Raw genomic sequence first — 22,290 nt, 5'->3', positions numbered from 1 at the left:
GCAAATGTGACTGTAGTCAAGCTCTATAAATCAACAAGGCTATTCCCACGATCAACAGAAAGTGGACTAAGGGAGCTTAGCTCACTTTCCATTGATCATAGGAACCACCGGGCTTGCAGGTGAGCCTGGTGCTCCCAAGGCAGCTAGCCTGCCTAAAACACCCTCCCCTTAAATGAGGTTAACGGAGCAAGTGCTCCATTAACCTTATTTTGTTGCTGGTGTGTCACCGTGGCGCACAGTGACACACAAGTAGATCCCTGACTGGGGGTCTCTCCAAGATGCCCTGCGCATTTGCGTGGGGCATCCTGGAACTTCTGGGGGCCTACCACCCCTGCCGGCTCCATGACGGAACCGGCAATCATGTGAGTGGCTGATCCAGCCACCCAGGGCTCTGGGCAGGATCGCCTGTGGGGAGAGCTGACAGATGCTCTTTTCCTGGATCGTGAGAAGAGCTTCAATGTCTGGAAAACCTCCCTGTTTCAGTGGTGGCTTCATTTGTATATTATTCGTCCCCAGTACAGCATCTCTCCAGTGGCCGTTGCTGGTGTCTATCTTGTGTTTCTTTTTTAAGATTGTGAGCCCTTTTGGGGACAGGGAGCCATTTTATTTATTTATTTATATCTATGTAACCCGCTCTGGGAACCTCTTGTTGAAAAGCAGTATATAAATAGTTGTCGTATTCGTATTCACACTCTGTATTCTACCAAAGACAACCACAGAGCTTGATGGCACACTTCACCTTTACAGCAGTGGTATTCAGATTAAAATGCTGATACTGTGCATCCACATTTATTGCCTGGTGATGCAAGGTGTTGCTAGCGTTCTGTTTGCGTAGTCCTCAAGCCTTGTCCTCAAGGCTTGCTTTATTTTCAAATTCCCCTCCCTTTTGCATTCACTTTGTGCGGCAGCCTTGACACATGACATTTAAGTAGGAGTTACTTTGCACTAGAAAATGGGAGGTGGGGGCATTAGTGTCTCTCTCACAAACACTTTTTTGACAGAGACTTTGCTGTCACACAACTTGTAAAACAGAGTTTGGGGGGGATTAGCAGTACTTTTGGGGGGAAGGTTACCCCACTTTTTTCCTGAGCCATCACTACTACTCCCTCCATTGAGTAGGTTGCTGCTGGGCATGGGGGCTTCCTATTGCCCGCATTGGACCTGACATAGGGTTAGGGCTGGGCTGGGCTGGGCAGGGCAGGAGGGCTGCCTGCTACCCCCAAAACTGAGACTGGCAGCTGTGCTGCTGATGGACTTGCGGGCCGTCTGCCATTCCCTCCACTAAGCTCCACTGAGTCACATGCCAAAAGAGCCAGCCCCCAGTGCCACTGTCTTCGCCACCCTGAGGTGCACAAAATGAAATGGAAAGGGACAAGAAGAGAATCGAAGAGGAAATGGGGACAAAGTGCTGTGCTCGGCTATGTCCCTCCCCTGGAGGACAGAGGCTCAACAACAGAGGGAGTAGTGTTGGGAAACCCCTGCTGGACTGCAAATCCCACCCCCAAGTGTTTGGGGAGTTTCTCCCTCATCTTACTGAATGAATTCACACACACCCCAAAAAAACCAATAACCCATATATTCAGTCACTAGAACATATTTTCTCCCCCTTTGGGGTCTTTCCTCCCACCACCACCCCAAAAATATAAGTGAGGTGTTGCTCCTGAAGTTTTCCCTCTTTCTGCATGAGAAGAGAAGTTGGTGTTGTGGTAGCAAGCATGACTTGTCCCCTTAGCTAAACAGGGTCCACGCAGGTTGCGTATAAAAGGGAGACTAGAAGTGTGAGCACTGTAAGATATTCCCCTCAGGGGATGGAGCTGCTCTGGGAAGGGCATCTAGGTTCCAAGCAGGGGCGGAGCTACCATTGGGCAAACGGGTCCAAAGAACCTGGGCTGCCACCAATCAGGGTCCACCAATCAGGCGGCCCCAGACATGCCCCCCCGCGTCTGACGTCAGATACGGAGGACATTATTTCAGTCCCAAAGCCGAAATCAGCCTGTGTTATGTTGGCAGTGCGGCCGGAGTGATGCTCCCTGCCTTAAAGGCCCCGTTTAGGAGAGAGATAGGCCGTGCTGCATTGGCAGCGCTGCTGGAATGGCTCTCCCTGCCTTTAAGGCAGGGAGAGTCACTCCAGTCCATGCTGCCCTATGCAGCATGGGACAATCTCCCTTCCAAACGGGGCCACGGGGCCCCATTTGGAAAGGAGACCACGTCCCCCATGTCTGTCAGACGCGGGGGCAGGGCCAGGGGGCTGCGGTGATGGCCGCACATGAGCTGCCGCTAGTCTCCCTATGCTGCTCGTTCCAAGTTCCTTCCCTGGCATCTCCAAGATAGGGCTGAAAGAGATTTCTTCCTGCAACCTTGGAGAAGCTGCTGCCAGTCTGTGTGGTCAATACTGAGTGAGATGGACCAATGGTCTGACTTGGTATATGGCAGCTTCCTATGTTACTATCCCTGGCTTGGGGCTTTCGTAGAGCAGGCTTCCCCAACCTGCAGCCCTCCAAATGTTGCTGAACTACAATTCCCATCATCCCAGCCACAATAAGTTGTAACTGGGGGTGATAGGAATTGTAGTTCGGCAAAATCTGGAGGGCTGCAGGTTGGGGAAGCAGGTCGTAGAGCAAGAATGGTCAGCCAGTGGCCTGTAGACCACATTTAGCTTTTAAAGCAATTTTTTCCGGCTCCTGGTGATCCTAACACTTTAATACAGGTGAGGTAAACAGCCATCTTATTTATTTATTATTTCTCTATGTAAACCACTTTGGAAACTTTTGCTGAAAAGCGGTATATAAATATTTGTTGTTGTTGTAGCCTGGCTCCCAGTTCCACATGTAAGGAATAGAATCAGTGGCTTTCTGTGTATTGTTTCCCGTAAATTGTACCAAATTGCTATCTTCTGTGTGTATGCTGAGAAGGCAAAGGACCACTGCTCTTGAGAAGACCCAAGAAGCATGTTAGACTCCTCTCAACCTCCCAGCACCCAAACTTCCAGGTTTTTGTTTGGTTTTTATTTAATTGATTATGTCCTTACTGCTGGGTAAAGCCAATATAATTAATCCTTTCCATCCATGAGAAATTTAGACCATTTCAGCCCCCATGTCAGCGCTGAAAAATAGAGCAGCCCCCCCCCCCAATGGAATTTGGCCATCTTGAGGACAATAATATATGTTCTAAGAGACTAACTTCTGTGTGTGAAACAGAAGGCAAATATTTGGGCTGACTTCTCATACCAGTTCAACGTATCAGTGGTTCATAAAGATAAAAACAAGTGCCTGCTCACATCTCCCCATCCCCTGCATATCCCACAATAATGTGTTGGCACAACTTGGCTGACATGTGGAGACAACAATCTGGTGACTAATGTTTCCTGCCCTGTGACTCACAGGGCTAGATTTCAGTTTGTTATCTTGTGGGGAATTACAGCAGGTAAGCCAGTAGAATTACAGGCATAGTATGGATGTTTCTTTTTCTAAATTCTTATCTCTAGGCATTCTATTTAAGTCATAAGTTTTCACTACAAAAGCTCATTTCTGCTGGTCACTGATCTAGAAAAACTGGTAAGCCTCACAATGACAAGAAGGAATGTTGCTGGCACTTTGATCCTAAGCACATTTCCACCTATTCTACAGCTCCCTGAGGCTGTAGCTGTAGCTGTAGCATGCTCCCCACTTTCTTGAGCAATGAGAAGTGTTGCCCAGGTTTTGGCTTCCTTTGGATTAAAGATTGCTGGAGGATCCTAGTGTCTTGCTTACTAGTATACAAGTTGAGTACAGGCAATCTAAAAGCTTGTGCACTTTTGCATAGCACCAAGTCTCTCCCTGAGAGAGAAGTCCTGCACCTAAGGTGCCTTCTAGTCTTTAGTTCTCTCCGCTTCTCTCTCAGCCCGTCTCATCCAGAAGCTTCTGTTTCTTCTTTACATATTATTTAGCTCAACCCCCTTCTCTTAGCTGGACGGGAGCTTCTTCTTCCTCTTCCTATTATTATTATTATTATTATTATTATTATTATTATTATTATTATACCACTTTTCAACAAGAAGTTATCCAAATGGGTTACATAGCAAACGGAATTAGAAAATTGTTCCCTATCCCATCTCCTATCTCCTAGAGGAGAGCTGGTCTTGTGGTAGCAAGCATGACTTGTCCCCATAGCTAAGCAGGGTCTGCCCTGGTTGCATCTGAATGGGAGACTTGATGTGTGAGCACTGCAAGATATTCCCCTCAGGGGATGAAGCTGCTGTGGGAAGAGCAGAAGGTTTCAAGTTCCCTCCCTGGCTTCTCCAAGATAGGGCTGATGAGAGAGATTCCTGCCTGGAACCTTGGAGAAGCCGCTGCCAGTCTGTGAAGACAATACTGAGCTAGATAGACCAATGGTCTGACTCAGTATATGGCAGCTTCCTATTATCCTAAAAGGGCTCACAATCTAAAACACAGACAATGTGCCTGGAAGGGACACTGTGCTGTGATTAAGAGGGATAGTTCCTCTCCCCCCGCTAAATATAAAAGATAAAACACTTTCAAGGTGTCTCTTTGCCAAGTTGTTAGCAGGCTTGGACTGGCCCACAGGGCAACAGGGCATATTCCCGGTGCGCCCCAGCCAAGTGGCGCCCATGCGCCCCAACTCCCACCCTTAATTGCCTATTCTGCTCAAAGCTCGGCGCCCTCCCCATACATTCCACCGCCCTCTCAGTGCCCCCAGTCTAGCCCTGGTTGTTAGCAGACCAATGCTTACATAAGTGATTAAACAGACACAATTTAAATTTGCCCTAGGGCCAGCCCCTCCAGATGGAAGGTTTCTTTCCATCAAGTCTTGACCTGTATTGAGCTGCCCAAGGAATCATAACTGAGTGTCCATACCTATAACTTTTTGTACTAAATCATCCCACAGTTATCTGTTTGCACCAGGGCAGAGCATTGCAGAATATTGTGAGTTTGGGTTATCTGGATCTTGGACTCTCCCCTGTCCCTCCAACTGTCACCCCTATCTTTCTTGTGAGTATGCAATAAAACAGACTATTCCAAGTTCTGTGGAGCTTGGAATGGAACACACACACACACACACACACACACACACACACACACACACACGTGTTTGAAGTGTTAAGTGTCTCCTGCTTTCTGGACATTGTTGCTGATGGTTAATTAATCACTTCCTAAAATCTCACCAGATCATTCCCCTTTCCTCCTTCCCCGTCATTTCCGTTTAATGACTTAGCTGTGAGCGTCTCCACAATTTCATGGGAGCTGGCCCCACTGAATACAGTGGGGTTTACTTCTGGGCACCACCACTATCTTATCCTTTAAAAAAAAGTTATGTTAAATTGCTGGTCTTGTGCTCCCTTTCTTGGGGAGTAAGAGTGCTATAAGACCTAGGAACCTAGGAAGCTGCCAAATACTGAGTCAGACTATTGGTCTATCTAGTTCAGTATTGTCTTCACAGACTGGCAGCAGCTACTCCAAGGTTGCAGGCAGGAATCTCTCTCAGCCCTGTCTTGGAGAAGCCAGTGAGGGAACTTGAAACCTTCTGCTCTTCCCAGAGTGGCTCCATCCCCTGAGGAGAATATCTTACAGTGCTCACACATGTGGTCTGTGGACAAGATCACAATAGCACTAGAACTATTATCCAGACCAACATTAAAATTACTTTGTAGACTAAACTAAGAAATAATGAAAATGCCTTTAAAAAAATTATTTGTTGATAGAATGAGATGAAAATTTCAGATAAGGTTGCCCCTTCTTGTGGAATTTTCCCACTATAATTGCAGTTAGATCAGTGTCTGTCTCTGCCCGGCAACCCTGTAAAGCTAGCCCTTAAAATTTGGAGTCACCCAACCCATATGCATTGTTCATTTGTTCACAGAATGGCATGAAAATTGCATGTGTGGTAGATCCCTCTGAGGCTATGATGCCCCCACCACCACCACACCCCCGCCCTACATTCGGAGACATCGCTCCAATAGCTTCTGAGCAAGCACATCTGAAATGTTGAGGCCTGACTTTCTGCCATTTAAATTGCCATGATCAAAGCAGTGCTGATAGTAACAACATTAAAACAACAACAACAACAACAACTTACAGCCTTACTTTCCCCAACACTCATGGTTCTCTTTTCTCCCTCCACTTCTTGGGAGGAAGTCCCATTAAGAGTATCTGAGCAAACATAATCGTAGCATGCTTTTATTTTTAAAAGATTAAAAATAGAGTGGGGATGATCTTTTTTTAAAAATTGATTTAAATATATAAAAGAAGGAATGGCTCCCTGAAAAAGGATTTGTTTTAGGCTCTTTGCAAAGTAGAAATGCCAAAAGCAACAGAAGGCAGGGAAAAAATATACTGGCTTACATGTCTCACACTGTAACGTGGGCGGTGTCAGCCACCCATGCCACAGCGGGTCTCTAAAATATGCAGCCAGGCATCAGAGCAACAGAGCAGTAACAAGACCGCTGCCTCCTGTGTGACCATATGCCGCACGGGATTTCCATGCCCATGCGATGCGCGATTGCACGAGAGAGAATAGTCCCAGTACTGCCCTCTGGATCAGCAGTGTATTTTCGAGCCCCACAGGCAGCAGTGTTACGGTCCAGGCCTGATTTATCTACTAAATATGCTCATTAGCTAGCATACAAAATTAGGCCTGGCTCATAGTGTCACCAAGTGACCAAGTTCTTTTATATGGTGACCATGTAGGATCTGGGCGCATGGAAGAAAGGAGATCAAACCAATCCTCAAAGATTCAATGGGCTTTATTGAGTATAAAAGAATAACAACATCAATCAAACTGAGCAGAAAGCAGGACACTCTATCAATATATTACTAACAGCATCTAAACAGAACATTCTAGCCGGCACCAGTATTCAGCGTGTTCCTAACTAACATATGTGTGTGCATTAAATCTTCCTAGAGCCTAATACAATTCAGATATAGATGGGAAAAGGGGGGGAGGGGTAAGGAAAGCTGAGGGCTGGCATGGTTCAGGAATTAGTAGAGGAAAGCGGGGGGAAGGAGAAGGAGGGAGAAAGATGGAGGGACCCAAGGCTTGTAAGGAGCAGCATATTACCAGGATCAGAAAGACTTGAGAGCGGTGGATCTCTACAGCTGAAGGAGCGAGGTGCTTGGCTGGAGACAGGAGCGTTTGCAGTTGCTCAGATCACGGCTGAGAGCCAGAGCAACATGGCTGGGGAAGTCTTGACTTCTCACAGCACAGTAGAAGTCACAGACAGCTCCTGTCCATGGACAGAGTTCCTGCTGTTGCCCTGCGGCTTAGCAGCAAACTCTGGGATCTTGTGAGCAGCTCTAGCTGTAGGCAAAAGATTGCCCGTAGGCACAAGACTGCTTGTAGGAGACAGTTCCTGTCCATGGACAGAGTTCCTGCTTCTAGCCCCGCAGCTTAGCAGCAAACTCTGGCATTGCTGTGAGAAGATCTTGCTGTAGGCACAAGATTGCTAATCTGCCATGTCCAGAGACTCCTTCTTATAGTGGTTTCATCCTTTGATGTCCATTTGAGTCTTCTGGATCACAAAAGGCATTTATTCCTGCTGTCCTCTGAATATTGTCTTTTTAATTACCAAAATTAGCTCAGGATATTTGGTCAGTTCAGAGAGATCTCAATCTCATCTTCTGTTAGCTGCTATCTTGAGGAGGGGACATAGCCCAAAGCAAATCTGCATCTCTGAGCAAATGGGCCCCCAGATGTGCTAGCCTGGTCCCAAAAGGTGTTAAAAGTCAGGAGTTAGTGAGAGAGTTAGTTCTATTTGTGTGAGAGAATTAGTTCTATTTGTATGAGACAGCAATTACATTATTTCTTGTGTACCTCTATCTAGTGTGTAATTATAACAAGAGAATATTTAAAGTAACATCAAAAGGGGGTACATGTGTGTGGCAAGTTAATCAACACTATGGCAGAAGCATCCTGTCAGTGAGGTAAGGGGATTACTGGACAACAGGTTAATTTCAGCAGTGTGAGACTGGTAATTAAGCCTGACCCATTGTGTCTCAGTGAGTTTCCACAAACACTGATAAACAATGCTAGATTACCCCTGCCTCTAAAAATCATTTACCAAGCATTACCCAGGCAGATCTGGGCATCATGTTTACCTTGAGTCCAGGCCTTAATTCATTTCTTAATATAAAATGAAATCAGACACAGGCCTCAATTCCACATACTTCTGAGTTGGGACCTTTAAGTCTAAGGTTGGGGTGCTCATAACAGCAGCTCTGCCTGCATTACGCTGTGTGACTTGTAAGCCATTGTGTATGTTATCACTAGCTTTCGTGTTTGTAGTTATTTGACTTGCGTTGCAGGAAAATGAACATTTAATGTATTGGAGAAATACCCTTTCTTTGGACACAATTACCATTATTGTTACATTACTAAAATCACCTTTTTCCCAATAGCAGGAGAAGACCTTTCCTATAACCTGTTCTGCTTCATGCAGAACCTAGAGCTTTTTGTCACTAGGGCTTATAGGCTGTAGGACAACTAGTATATCAATATGTTAAAACTTGAAATGCTAACTTGGCAAAGAGGCACCTTTTAACGTGGTGATACTCTTTACTGAGCAGAGGGAGAGTAACTGGCCCTATCTATCCCCAGCACAGTACCTCCAGTGACTGCTGCTGGTGTCTATTTTATGTTTCTTTTAGATTGTGAGCCATTTGGGGACAGGGATCCATCTTATTTATTTATATTTATCTGTGTAAACCGCCCTGAGTCGTTTTTGGAAGGGCAGTATAGAAATCGAATGAATGAATGAATGAATGAATGAATAAATGCCTGGAGTACTGGTGAGCAAAATACTATATTCCCTGTTCTTGGCTTCCACCTCCAGAATGACTGTCTCCTTCCTGTGTTGTATAATCAGATGATTGAATAATATTACCTGAGTCACTTAATTAGCTTGATCCATTCAGATTTGTATGGAAAGTAGTGCTATGGTACAGTGATCCTGCTAAACCTACACTGTTTTTTGTTCCTTGGGCAGGTATTTCCCCAGTGCCAGCTCAATGTTTGCCTACTGTCTCCTGGAAAGGGAGGGGAACAGACGTCACATTGGAAGAGGAAGGCAAGAAAGTCAGTCCACCTTTTAAAACACTGCCTACAAAGGGACGGGTTTGTGCAGCTGCTTGCAGGCTTCTTGGCAGGCGTGTTCACCTACGCACTAGAGGGACAGGATGCAGGAAGGGAGTGGAATACTGAGAGAGGGCTTTCTTGTTAAAAAGGTAAGATGCCCTAACTGTTTTGCAGTCCTTGCTGTATCTAATTTTTTTATTTTACTGGATCTAATAATAATGTGGGATCTAATTTCCAAAATCTGTTTCCTATGTGATTTTGTATGTTTACTTCCCCTTTTTGAAGACAGAAGATCTCTAAAAGCCAGTCAAAGTGGGTACAAGCTGGATGACCATGCTAACCGTCAGTTAATGTACCTCTTGCTCCTCAGCATCTCATTCACTGTCAGGTCAGGTCTTGCACACAATCCTCCTCGTATTCACCCTTTTAACAGCTTCTTTTATTCTTGTCTGGCTTATGCAGGTAGTTCTTATGTATACCCCTTCTGACCTACAGCACAATCTCCCTCTTCTTCCTCTACCTTCTGCACAGCTTAAGGTGTTAATTTGATCCTAATTTAACATGCACATTAGATTTCCAAATAAAAAAGCCACTTCTGATTATTTGATCTAGCCTTTTGTAGTTTGCAAAACATATCACATTAAAACATTCCCTCTTCAAAGGAGCCCATAGTGCTCTAATTCCTCACTGTTTCTCCATTTCAATTTTTAATTCTCTTCGCTGGTGTCTAATCACCACATTACAAAATGATGCAAGAGATCTATGCTCAGATTATTTTATTTGTTTCAAAGAAACCAAGGGGAGCTCCGATTCAATTACACAAATGTTTCTGTAGGACTGGGAGTTTCCGAACCATTTCCTTGCTCTAAATTGCACGTGCACACATACACATGGCTATTGCTATACCTGCTAGGAGAAACAATAAAACAAGGGTAGTGCTAGGGCTTAGTAGTGCTCTCTCTGATGGATGACAGAGCCATCTGCTTGGAAAAAGATGGACTTCCATGTTGAGATAAATTTGAACCTGTGGGGCAAAACTAAAAGATATTTAGCAAATGTGTGGGAAGCAGTGGCACCTTGCAGCCTGAATTGCTGTACTGTACTGAACTGGATTTGTAGATCTAGAATCTTAGCTTAGGTTGCTAATATATGGCATCCCTTCTATTGCAAAAGCCATAGAGAACCAAAGTAGTCTAGAGACCCTAGTAGTCTAGGGATTGAAGTTGGTTCTGGGGGACATATATATGTTTCACCTCTATCATGGGATTAGCTTGGTGGCCTTGGGTCACTAAGGCATGTCAGTCTCAGCTCCCTCTCTCTCAAATAGAACAGTGCAATTTACAAGGGCAATTTACATTTGGAACTCCATGAGAGGGAGCAGAAAGTTGCTGGGTGGGTTTGGAGCAAGAAAATGACAGGCTGGGAAAGGATTCAGTACTCCATTGCTGCTTCACTGATCCTGAACACCTTTCTAGAGGTGGCTTTTCAACTCTAAATAGGGCCAACAGGCTAAGATTATATCAGCACTGTAAGCAGTTTCATCACAGATGAGACATATAAATGAGATCCCATTACTCAACTCCAAATAGGAACTTTAAGAAATCAAATCCAAGTTGTGAAGCACAAGCGCTCAAGGCTATAATTTCAAAAAATATTCACATGTTAAGAGGATAAACAGCAAGCAAGTGAGGGTTGATTTGCACATTATGGTGTATTGCGGGGGGGGCGTATAATTCCACAATAAACCTAGATTTTTGCTTCTGATGACATGCATGCAGGCAAGATTGTAGCTTCTCACTGTCTGTAAATGCAGGTAAAAATGTATGTAAAAGAGTATGTGTGGTGTGTGTGTGTGTGTGTGTGTGAGAGAGAGAGAGAGAGAGAGAGAGAGAGAGAGATTCCATGATGATTCTTACACAGGACTACCATGTGTTTTTAAGCTGCTAAAAATGACCACTTTTTGGTTGCAGGGACATGTTGTCCACAACTGGAAGGCAAGATGGTTTGTTCTTCTCCAAGACAGGTTGCTCTATTATAAACTTGTGAGAGGAAAGAAGGAACCTTCTCCAAAGGGTAGGATTCTTCTGGATGGCTGCACTATCACCTGCCCATGTTTGGAGTATGAGAACAGGCCGGTATGTCCAAGACTGTGCCCATTTGGTATAGACTACTATTGTGTTTGCTCCAGAAAAATGACAGGAACAGATTAGAGAAAGAAATATTGTGGGGCTGTGCTAATTCTTGAAGTTTGGGGACCATCAAATAAGATGTCCACAGAGGACTACTTTAAACTGGAAGAAGAGCATGTAGAAACTGATAATTTTCTCATGCTACCTCTGATCTGCAATGACATTTAAGCCTAGAAAAAGATGTTGGAAGATCCCTTAGTGTATCTCCCATGTCTTGTTTACTTTGGCCCTAACAGAGGAGGAGAATGCATAGTGCAAATGAAATAAATGGAATATGAAAGTAATACATGTAAAACTGTCTAAACACTTCTTCACAATTTTAAATTTGATACCAGGTCAATTTAGCCTTGTATATTAATCTATTCCTTACACTCATTGATATATCCATGCCAAAAGCAGAATTAATAACTTCTGTTGGCTTTGCAATGGCTCCTATCAACTTGTGGATGGATGGATGCCATACATATAGTCATTCCAGACCTAGTTAAATGTAAGGTTGAAATGAGTTGTAGCTATACAGTTATTTGTAATATCATAAGCAGAGCCACTTGAATGAAGCAAGCTTTTCATATAGTTGATCCAGTTCAACAATAAATGTTGAGGGCTCTAAAAGTGTTCAGAAACTCTGCAATCCTTCTTATTTGGTTAGAATTTAAGTAAATATGCCTGTGTGATGTAGAACATTGCTAGTATCTGGCAAATAATATGTACACTCCATTGCCCATTGTTCTTTTTGTAGTTGGTTATTAAACTGAAGACAAAGACTAGTACGGAATATTTCCTCAATCCTTGCTCTCAAGAAGAGCGTGACTCTTGGGCTTTAGATATTACTGGTGCTATTCATGCCGGCAATCCAGTACAAGTCCAACAGCTTCACCTCATGAAAAATTCCTTCAAACTACCATCAAATATCAGCCTGAAGTAAGTATAAAACGATTCCTCAGTCTGCTTTTGTACAACATGTATTTGGAAAAAAGAGAATGTAACCTGTTCCCTCCCCCTTTCCATTCTCCGCATCCCAACATTCAGGAGGACCAGTATGGCAAACCCTTGTAAATAACTACCCACTGAACTCCTTTCTGCAAATGTTAGTTTCCAACGCTGTTGTGTCTGAGGCCTGATTCACACATGCATGCGCAACAGGTGATTGATCTAAATTTGCTTAATCTACCCTTGTTGACAGGAGTTGAATTTGTGAACTGATTCCATTGAAAAGCATTGTCTTTGAAGGCATGTGAGCAGTTATTTGTAAGGATGTGCAGATTGTTCCAACAGTGAAATGTTCCAACAGAATGCCGTCTTTTAAAAGGGCCTTTTAAAATCTCAGAGCAGAGCAACCCCATTTTGATCAAAATGTTTTGAAGTTTTGAGCCTAATTTTGGAGGCCTGTTTTCCTCTTGCTGATTGGTTTTCTGGCACTTGCTTCTGATTAGCTTGTGACCTCCTTGCTTCTTGGTTGGCTTGTTAGCATAGAAATCAAGTGTTGTCATGGGCAACTGTGCCCCCATTGTCTGGGAGGAGGGGGAAGCACTTTTGAAGGAAATTTCAAAATGTATTCAAAGGGACTGGGAGGCAGAGAGAGCCCTTATAGTCTCTTTAAGAGGATACATCAGGAGAGGAGGAAGGAATCAAGAAAGGTTTGATGTAGTGGTTTTCTTTTCTCAGCACAGAGTATAATAGGCTGTGCTATTGCTGCTATAACTATCTGGTTTTGGTAGATCTCAGATTGACAAAGGAAGAATTTGAGTTGAAGGCAAGACTTGGAAACTCAACCCTTCCTTGAGTTGTGGTTTGTTTTGTTTGTGAGATAATATTGTGGCAAGAAATGGGAAGTGGCAGCAGTTTGTGTTTGTGTGTAATATTTCTTAGTGATTGTGTGACAAGCTCCATGTCTGGCTTTGAGACTAACTTGTGCTTCACTCACTGCTGTGATCTGCTCTGCAATCTGCATTGAAAGGTGTTGTACTCAATCAAAGCGGCTGTTCTCACACACAGCTTAACCCAGGCAAGGGAAACTCAGCCTGGGTGAAGCCAAGAGGGAGCACCACTGGGACTGGGCCTGATCCCAACAGGGCAGTGCTGTGTAGCCCAGCTTTTTAGCACGGCTGTTACCCAAGGTTAAGGGAGCAAGTGCTCCCTTAACCGAGGCTTGCTGCACATGTGCGAGCTTGGGCTACTTCCAGACCAGCCACACACAGAGATGGGCACTTGTTGCATGGTGCATTGTGGGATTCCCAGAGGCCAGGACATATTATCTCAGCCTCCAGAGCTGCACGGTGCACCACACAATGCTGCTCGTCTGGAGGGGGAAGATGAGTTTAACCACCAAAGTGTGTTGCGTGGTAGGACATGATGGGTGCTACTAACTGACAAAATAAATGGGCAAGTGGGCAATTTTTAACAAATGTTTAACCTTTCCCCAAAACCCACATAGGGTCCTATGGGGGTTTGAGGAAAAAGTTAAGAATTTGTTTAAAATTTGCCCACTTGCCCATTTATTTTGTGGCATGGGTGGTAGGTAGCAACTCCCAGCATCCCCAGCTGCAGTAGCCTTTGCTTGGGGATTATGGAAGTTGTAGTCAACAACATCTGAGAATCCCTGTTAGAGGGAACACTGGTTGGTAGCACCCATCATGCCTTACTGTCCAACCCACCTTGCTGTCTCTGGGATCTACTCATGCGGAATAATAAGGTGTTTTGAGTTTCCCCATTGTTCCCTATGGCCTAAATCCTCAAAATGTTTTGAGTTTGTTCCATTGAAACAACTAGTTGAACTGGTTGTTGCGCATGAAACAGAAGACAAAATCTGTTTCGTGCACATCCCTGGTGACTTGTACCAGGCAACTTGCTACGAGTGGTTGAAGAACTTGGCCTTCTTCATAAAGTAATCATCTTCACAATACACAAAAAAGTTACACTGACAAATTAGCTGTCAGAGGCTTACTGTAAATAAGACATAGGGAGACGAATGTCTCCTAGTCCACAGCCTCTGAGGGGTCCCCAAGGCCAGTCCTTGCCCTCTCTCCAGTCCCGTAGCCAGGAGTGTGAGCTGCAGTCCCCCAAAGCAGGTTCTCTGTGACTCCCGATTTCCCTTTTGTTGGGAAATTAGTTTGGCAGCTACTGCTGCCATTGGTCCTTCTTGTCTTGAGCTCCTCTCCCGCTCGGCAACTGAGCACAGCTGAAATACTAAGGACGGAGCTGGGACAGAGAGCTAGGCTGTTCAAGTGGAAAGGAAAGTCAAACAAACAGCTCTTATCTGTGTGGTTTTTGTGTGTGATTTGTGTTTTTTTTCTGCTTCCCACATTTATGGAGTGTGAGTGTGAGAGAGATTCTATCCCCAATTAAAAGCCTTCCTTGTTCCTTTATGTATTCCCCACCCAAACTCTTGTTTGTGCCTGAGCTATTTTTAACTTTAAAAAAATGATTTTAAATGATGGGGTTCTTCCTTCTAAGTCCTGATGACCCATGTGAAGTAATCTTCTTCCCCTCAGAACTTGCAATGAGTTGTTTCCCTCTCTGTGGAAAGGAAAGAGGGGTGGTGGCAGGGGGTTTATTGATTGGTTCTTTGATGGTGCCGTGGTTGTTGAAAATATATTCAATTGTTTTTCAACCAAACAAGTTCTAAAAAAAAATTTCCTTGCTCCCAGAATGACTCACAATACTTGAGGGCTGGGGAAGAATGGAGCTAGCCTAGCACCCTTCCTGATTGTTTGCTCATTTTAAATGAGTTTGCCTGGATATCCCTTCACCTGCCTTTTCCAAATGAAAAATATTGGTGGTTTTTTTTTGGGGGGGGGGGGTTAATCCCGCCATGCTACAGCCCTGACAAAAATTGTTAAGCTTGGAACAGAACTGCTTCCTTTGGATCCCACAGAAGGGGAGGAGAGCTGGTCTTGTGGCAGCAAGCATGAATTGCCCTCTTGTATTTTACAAAGCTGATACAGTTGTATTATTTGGTTTTGCTGTTGTTTACACCTTGTAACTGTAGTCTCCTGTCCTCTGTTAATCTGCTATACTATATTATATGTGTCCTTAATGTTCTTCTGCAGCAGAGGCATGGGGCCAGGAGAAGGAGAGGAAGGCAGCGAGGGACCCATTTTAAAATCTCATCTCCCGGCCCCCTCCAACCTTGGTACATCCCTGGTTAGCAAAGATTAGTCACTTGGATCCAAAGAACTATCCTGTCCCCACCCACCCCCACAGAACTGCACCTAAGGGCTAGGGGCCCCACTAAAACACCATGCAATGCTGCAGGGAAATCAATTACTCTCATCCATGCATAAGCAGGCTGCCTTCCACTCATATACAGGGCAATTGGGATCCAAGCTAGTGCTGTGCTCTTTATTAGTTGTATGACTTGAGCAGAGGAATGTTGGTAGTTTGACAAGGCCTGCTTCCCTGTGTGCTTAAAACTAACCATTTTTTGTTTGTTTGTTTTTAGTCATATTGTAGACAAAATGCACGACAACAGCAATGGAATGAAGTTAATACCTAACACAGAACAAGGCAACACGTATAAAGAAAGTTTTACAGGTATGCAGGCCCCTAGTAACAAATCTTCTAGTGAAACAATATTCTCTTGATGCAAACAAAATTACCCTTTTGCCAGGGCCCACGAGAAGCCAGCTTCAGTTTTCATTATTGCCACATGTGAAGGTAACAAAGAGTGTATTTTCAGGGCTTTTCTCCTACCAGTGAGTAACAACAACCAAACCCCAGATATCTGGAATTAGATAGAAGTACTTCCACATAAGAGGCTGTGACCGTCAGACGGGCTTGAGCTCCGTGTGTGTGTGTGCGCGCGCGCGCAAGTGCGCAAATCGATCTTGCCTTGGAATGTGTTTACCTCAGCGAATAGCAGCACCAAGGAAACTGGGAGCCAAAAATTGGAAATGATGCTCAAAGTGAAAATACTGTTAAGGAGATATAATATGCCCAATGCATATTATGCCTTCTCCAGGAGCAAAAATATATTTATTTCTGATATTTACATTTCACTTTTTTGTAAAAACATTTCAAAGCAGCTTCCATGTGAAAATCAAAGACTGTCATAAAAGCAGTGACTGACACATTACACAGGATTGTGCTGATATTTCCGATTGGCCTATGCTGCTGTAGGCATCAAAGGAAATGTTGGCAATCTTGCACGAGAGCGCTCTTGCGGTTGCGGAAATACTAAGACCAGCATGCACTCTTCAGGAATGCAACTCTCATCAGAAACGGCAAGAGCACTCTTGTGCAAGACCACCAATGTTTCCTTAGAGGAACCCGCAACAGCGTGGGTTGATTGAAAACACTGCTGTCAGCCTGTAACATGTCAGCCAATAAATTTAATGGCAGTCAAAATTAAAATGTAGCAGTTCCTTTCAGTAGCCAGTTTCAAATCAAGTCAAGTGCAGAGTTAAAAGCCCTTAGGAATAAAAACATTTTTTTCACTTGTCATAGTTCATTCAGAAGACAGTGTTTCAAGGCCAACTAACCTTTTCTTCCTAGGCTAAGCCCCAAACCAAAAGCCCAATCTAGATGTTATGGGGAGCCCACATGTAGCTGCAGTGGGGAAGTAGGGAGCCTAGGGAACAAGAGGTTGCCTAGGGAGCAAGAGGTTGCTCGTTCGACTCCCCGCTGGTATGTTTCCCAGACTATGGGGAACATCTATATCAGGCAGCAGCGATATAGGAAGATGCTGAAAGGCATCATCTCATGTTGCACGGGAGGAGGCAATGGTAAACCCCTTCTATATTCTACCAAAGACAACCACAGGGCTCTGTGGTCGCTAGGAGTTGACACCGGCTCGACGGCACAACATTTTACTTTACATGTAGCTGCTGCTGATCCCCATCTCCCTGGCAGAGTTTAGTTAAAACTACAATGCCTTTCATGATATCATTGCAGTTAGAAGTCCTACCTGAATTTCACTGGCTTGCATAGGCACATGGGAGGACTCCGAGTACAATGACATCGTGTCATTATGTGAGCCACTGGAGTTTTCAATGGAAGGACAGCACATAAATATGCCAAATAAATATAAGTAATGTTTCAACTTTTACTAGACTTTATTGGGGAGATACAGATTGGCAGCAACCCTGCATCCCTAAATTGCCTAGTTTGGGTCTCAGTCCAAGGTTTTCCAAAAGGTGGAAACTGGAATAAAGGGGCCTATGCTGTCCTAGACTGAGCAAGCAAGTGTAAAAGCTTCAAATTGCTTAGATTTATCCTTTTAATTTAAGACAGACTTCTCCACAAATGGATGAGTAATAAATGTATCTGTGTGTATCTGTCTTTGTGATAAACGATCTGAATATTGTATTTGCTAGCCTTAAGCATTGCCTTTCTTCGTCACAGGTTCTGTGCTGGTGGACTGGCTGATTTCCAATCATTTCACAGCCTCTCGGCTAGAGGCAGTCACGCTGGCCTCTGTGCTGATGGAAGAAAATTTCATCAAGCCTGTGGGAGCCCGGAGTGTTGAGGCCATGAGGAATGGTGACCTGGCTGAGCAGTTTTTAGATGACTCCACAGCACTGTATACATTTGTAAGTGATGAGATGTCTGTAAATTAGGTCTCACTTCTGCACAGGACTATCACAATTGAGGGTGGTAATGTGTGCACATTGGGGTAACAAATAGTAAAAATATGCAAGCAAATGGAAAACAGTTTGAAAGATAACTTGAAATTTTGTATCTGAGATAGATTAGAGTAGTTGGACTTTGGATTGGGTGTGAACACACAATAGATACAATTTGTGTAGGCACAGTATGGGAAGAGCAAATTGTTTCTGAAAGTCATGAATGTACAAGTCATGAATAAAAAGTAAGTTTGTGAATTTTTGTTTCTGTTAGTTGATCATGTTGCATCTGGCCAAACCCCCCCCCCCCAAAAAAATCCTGCTTTGGGAATGGACTTTTAAAAACTGAGATATGCGAGTTCCATGAAAGCCATGAAAGCAACTCTTCTGTATTTTGTGCTAAGTTCCCCCAAACATTTCCCAATATCTTTTTAAATTTTAATTGCAGGCTGAAAGCTATAAGAAGAAAATCAGCTCCAAGGAAGAGCTTCATCTTAACATTCTTGAACTGAGTGGCACAATTGTAAAACAAGGCTTTTTAATCAAACAGGTGACCAGGACTTCTGAATCTTGTCAGCAAACTGAGAACTGGAGGGATGGGGATGGTGGATGTTACAGGTGTCTTTTAAGGCTTTTCTGGAAAGAGGTGAGGGGAAGCATCTCATTTAGATTACAGCCTATTAAACAAGGATATATCACAATAATAATATTAACAAAGTTGTCTGGATATAAGAAAAGACTTTTTTTAAAAAAGTGTGATTGCAAGCTCCCACACACAAAAAGCTTCCTGTATGCAGAAAACTAACTGGAACTGTTCTTCTGGGAATGCTATGTTTTTAAGAATCGGTAGTGTTTGAAATGGAGGAGGATTTAGACACCTGCAGTCTGCAGTAGTCCAGTCCAGAAAGAGCTGGACCACATGATCATTCTGAATGTATAACTTGGCTCTCAGTGTGATATAAGGAAAGCTGTCCAGTCATCATAAGAATTTTCCTTACCAGGAAACCACTGTTTTTGGTACAGCACTAGAACTGTCCATGTACTGTTTTTTATACATATACAGCTTGTGTACAGCATGTATAGATTGATTATTTGTATGCATGTACAATGTAAATATAGCAGTATACACAATCTATACCCTATGTTTGATGGGTCCAGTGCCCAGGTTAACTTTTTAAATGAACACATATACAGTAATTATATAGTAATTCACATAAAAACATCATGTACGTGTGTACAAACACCTGTATACCTGTACACAAACTGTTAACTGCCCTACTGTCTACACCACTTCAAATAACTTTGACAAGCCAGTGGTTCCCTCTGCTTCAATGCATTTAAATTAGATATTCCCCCAGTTCTAGCATTTTGTAATGCTCAGGTTACAGTGGCATCAGCAGAACATCCTGAATTGCCTCAGTGAAGAATGAGGGGGAAATCCTTCAGAGAAAACTACCTTGTGATTATTTTAATGAAAGGCAGTATATAAATGTAACAATAAATAAGTTGTTCTGTGCACACAGAGCATCTTCAGAGCTGTTTCCAGCCCCTCCCACTTCAGGTTTCATAGAAAACCACTTTTGAAATGAAGTAGAATCCAAATTCCCAAATAACTTGCAATCAGTTTCAGATCTTCTGTTCCAAAAGGACGTAGTAGTCCCACTGGAGCTCTCTGCGTTGTATTCTCATTCTATAGAACCTTTGCTCCAAAGATAAGCTTCATTGTCTCAGGAAAGGACGTTGATATATTGACTTAGCAGACCCACAAGATTCCTGGTGATTTCAGGAGACCATACGTAGAGGAAGAAGATTAAGTATGTTTCATTCTTGCAACTTTTCAGGGGCACAAGAGGAAGAACTGGAAAGTGAGGTGCTTTGTCCTGAGGGCTGACCCTGCTTTTCTACACTATTATGACCCCACAAAGGTGAGATGATGAATCCTCATACTTAAAACTACCATGGGTTTTTTTGGCTTAGAGCTAAATTTTGTAAAAAGGAGATGCCCTTTTTATACCCTTTTTTATCAAGACACTACCTCTTTAAATAATTAACATCTAGCATCTGTAGCAGAGTGAACACCTCTGGGAAAGGACTACAAAGGCATCTGAGTGAACAAAAACAGGCTGGGGCAAGTCTGAAGTACTGCTGACAAGGCCATTGACTGTGTATATTGTATAGTCATGTCTTCCTTGCCAGTGCTGTATGAGATATCTTGCGGAGAATGCATTGTTCAGAGACATTACTCATTGCACTGGGCCTTTTTTACCCTGTAGGAAGATAACAGGCCAGTTGGAGGGTTTTCTCTCCGTGGCTGCCTTGTCTCTGCATTGGAGGATAATGGAGTCCCAGCAGGTGAGTATCAACATGCCAGATTCGTTCTTTCAAGCGTGCAGCTTTTCATGTGTTCAGTTCTTGCTAAGGACATTTTAGGGTGATCCAGCTGCTTACGCTGGGATGGCTTTAACCATTTCCATGTTAAGGTGTCTTGGAAAAGATGCATTTAAAAGACAAGCCTGATAACAGAAAAGGCTACATAGGAACATAGGAAACTGCCATATACTGAGTCAGACCATTGGTCTATCTAGCTCAGTATTGTCTTCACAGACTGGCAGCAGCTTCTCCAAGGTTGCAGGCAGGAATCTCTCTCAGCTCTGTCTTGGAGGTGCCAGGGAGGGAACTTGAAACCTTCTGCTCTTCCCAGAGCAGCTTCATCCCCTGAGGGGAATATCTTGCAGTGCTCACACATCAAGTCTCCCATTCATATGTTACCAAGGCAGACCCTGCTTAGCTATGGGGACAAGTCATGCTTGCTACTACAAGACCAGCTCTCCTCTCCGTTGTCTTTATGTAAATAGAAGGCTCATTCTAAAGTTTTTGTGCCTATGTGAAGAACCCTGTATCATGGGACGAAATAAGAGCTGCTTGGATGTGTGGACCAACTGTTTGTGTCACTTGTGGATACTGAATACGTGGGCAGAAGCACAGAGTAGACCTCTTCTAATAATCTATTTATTGCTAACAACTTACAGGACAAACCCAGTGCATTAAAATCCACTTGGTGAAAAGGAAAAGCAAAGCAAGGGAAAGTTACCTACAGACTATCCCTAGTTTTTAGTCCATTGAGGTCTGAGACTGTTCAGGCCCCTATGGGCCTGATATCCTATGGATATCATACAGGCTTAACCACTCACACTGCTGCAAAACTGAAACCATTTCCCCAATTAACTTGCTTACTTTTTCTAATCTCTCTGGGCTTGGCTCTTAAAGAGGCAGTACACAACAGTGGAACTCCTGAAGTCATGTAAAGATTAAGGTCACTTATAAGTGAGGCAGAGTGCACTGAGTCATATGGCAAAATCAACCACCTTTATTTTGTTCCCAAAGCCTTTCTTTGCTGACATTTTGCTGCTGCAGGAAAGAATCTCTTTGTCATGGTGCCTTGTTGCATTTTCCCCTCTTTTCAGGTGTGAAAGGAAATGTGCAGGGAAATCTCTTCAAAATCATCACTAAGAATGACCTTCACTATTATATACAGGGCAGTTCCAAGACGGAGAGGGCAGACTGGATTGAAGCCATCAAACAGCTAACATAAGACACTTGCAGAAGTGTATATGGACAAGGGCAGAACTCACTTATTGTTTACTGATTTCTGGGTACACAGTGGTGATCTTGAGGTGGATGGGTAGGTTGTTTCAACCATGCATGTAGCCAGCACCTGTCAAGTCTATGTGGGCTTCATCATGATGCAGAAAAATTATAACGTGTGCCTAAAGCTTGAAAATCCTGCTCATATGTACCTATTTTAGTCAGTTGCTATGAATGCTCCAAGGTTATGACATATCCTTTCCCTGGAATTATTCTGGGATTCTGAGCATTCCACCAGGTTCTTTCATTCCAGTAAAGCTATACTGGCTGACACAGATAAATCTAAAATATAGACTTTCTTGCTTAGACTAAAAATGGGGATACCAGATTTGCAGGTATCCACCTTCCATCTGGATCCATACAACTCCTCAGCCTACAAGGCAATATAACAGAGGTGACTAACTTTAGCTTTCCACCTGTTGTCCGACTACAACTCCCAAAATCCCTTGCCACAATTTATTGTGGCTGGGGTTGATGGGAGTTATAGCCCAACAACATCTGGAGAACCTCAAGTTGGCCAGCCCTGCAATATAAGGTACTGCTCCATATCAGTATATTTTGGTTTTGACAGCATTCAGGTATTGGTTTTTAGTGTCCTATTTTGTAAATGACACATCTTGTGAAGAAGCTCTCAGTGTTGCTAGGCACTGTTAATGATGGAAAATTAAGTTGTTGTTTTTAAAAAAGATAAATATGTGGTATATTGTAATAATATCTTCTGTTATTCTTTTTGTATAAGAATAAGAATTTTGTATTTTTGATTTTGAAAAATCAAAATGTGTTTGCTACTAAAAAAGTAAATATTTTTAAATTTGTCTAGGAAAATC

The 22,290-nt window shown here is 43.4% G+C and overlaps 1 protein-coding gene across 1 annotated transcript; it reads left to right on the top strand.

Moving 5' to 3' along the window:
* Positions 1–9,102: 9,102 nt before the first annotated feature.
* On the top strand, positions 9,103–22,278 carry PLEK2 (pleckstrin 2). The gene is made up of 9 exons (XM_053274493.1): positions 9,103–9,215; positions 11,037–11,201; positions 11,995–12,176; positions 15,697–15,788; positions 17,598–17,785; positions 18,267–18,368; positions 19,660–19,743; positions 20,092–20,170; positions 21,283–22,278. The coding sequence occupies exons 1-9, from the start codon at positions 9,168–9,170 to the stop codon at positions 21,408–21,410; spliced, it is 1,068 nt and encodes a 355-aa protein (XP_053130468.1). The 5' UTR covers positions 9,103–9,167; the 3' UTR covers positions 21,411–22,278.
* The last annotated feature ends 12 nt before the right edge of the window (positions 22,279–22,290 follow it).

This window comes from Hemicordylus capensis, chromosome 1 (genome assembly GCF_027244095.1).
Source record: "Hemicordylus capensis ecotype Gifberg chromosome 1, rHemCap1.1.pri, whole genome shotgun sequence".
In the NCBI taxonomy this organism is placed as follows: domain Eukaryota; kingdom Metazoa; phylum Chordata; class Lepidosauria; order Squamata; family Cordylidae; genus Hemicordylus; species Hemicordylus capensis.
This window is presented reverse-complemented; position numbering and strand designations above follow the sequence as displayed.

Bases quoted from the DNA above. Each gene is read 5' to 3' on its own strand.
- PLEK2 (XM_053274493.1), top strand. From the start codon at position 9,168: ATGCAGGAAGGGAGTGGAATACTGAGAGAGGGCTTTCTTGTTAAAAAG. The intron at 12,177-15,696 runs GTAAGTATAAAA...GTTTGTTTTTAG, and splicing joins CCATCAAATATCAGCCTGAA to TCATATTGTAGACAAAATGC. The intron at 20,171-21,282 runs GTGAGTATCAAC...CCCTCTTTTCAG, and splicing joins GGATAATGGAGTCCCAGCAG to GTGTGAAAGGAAATGTGCAG.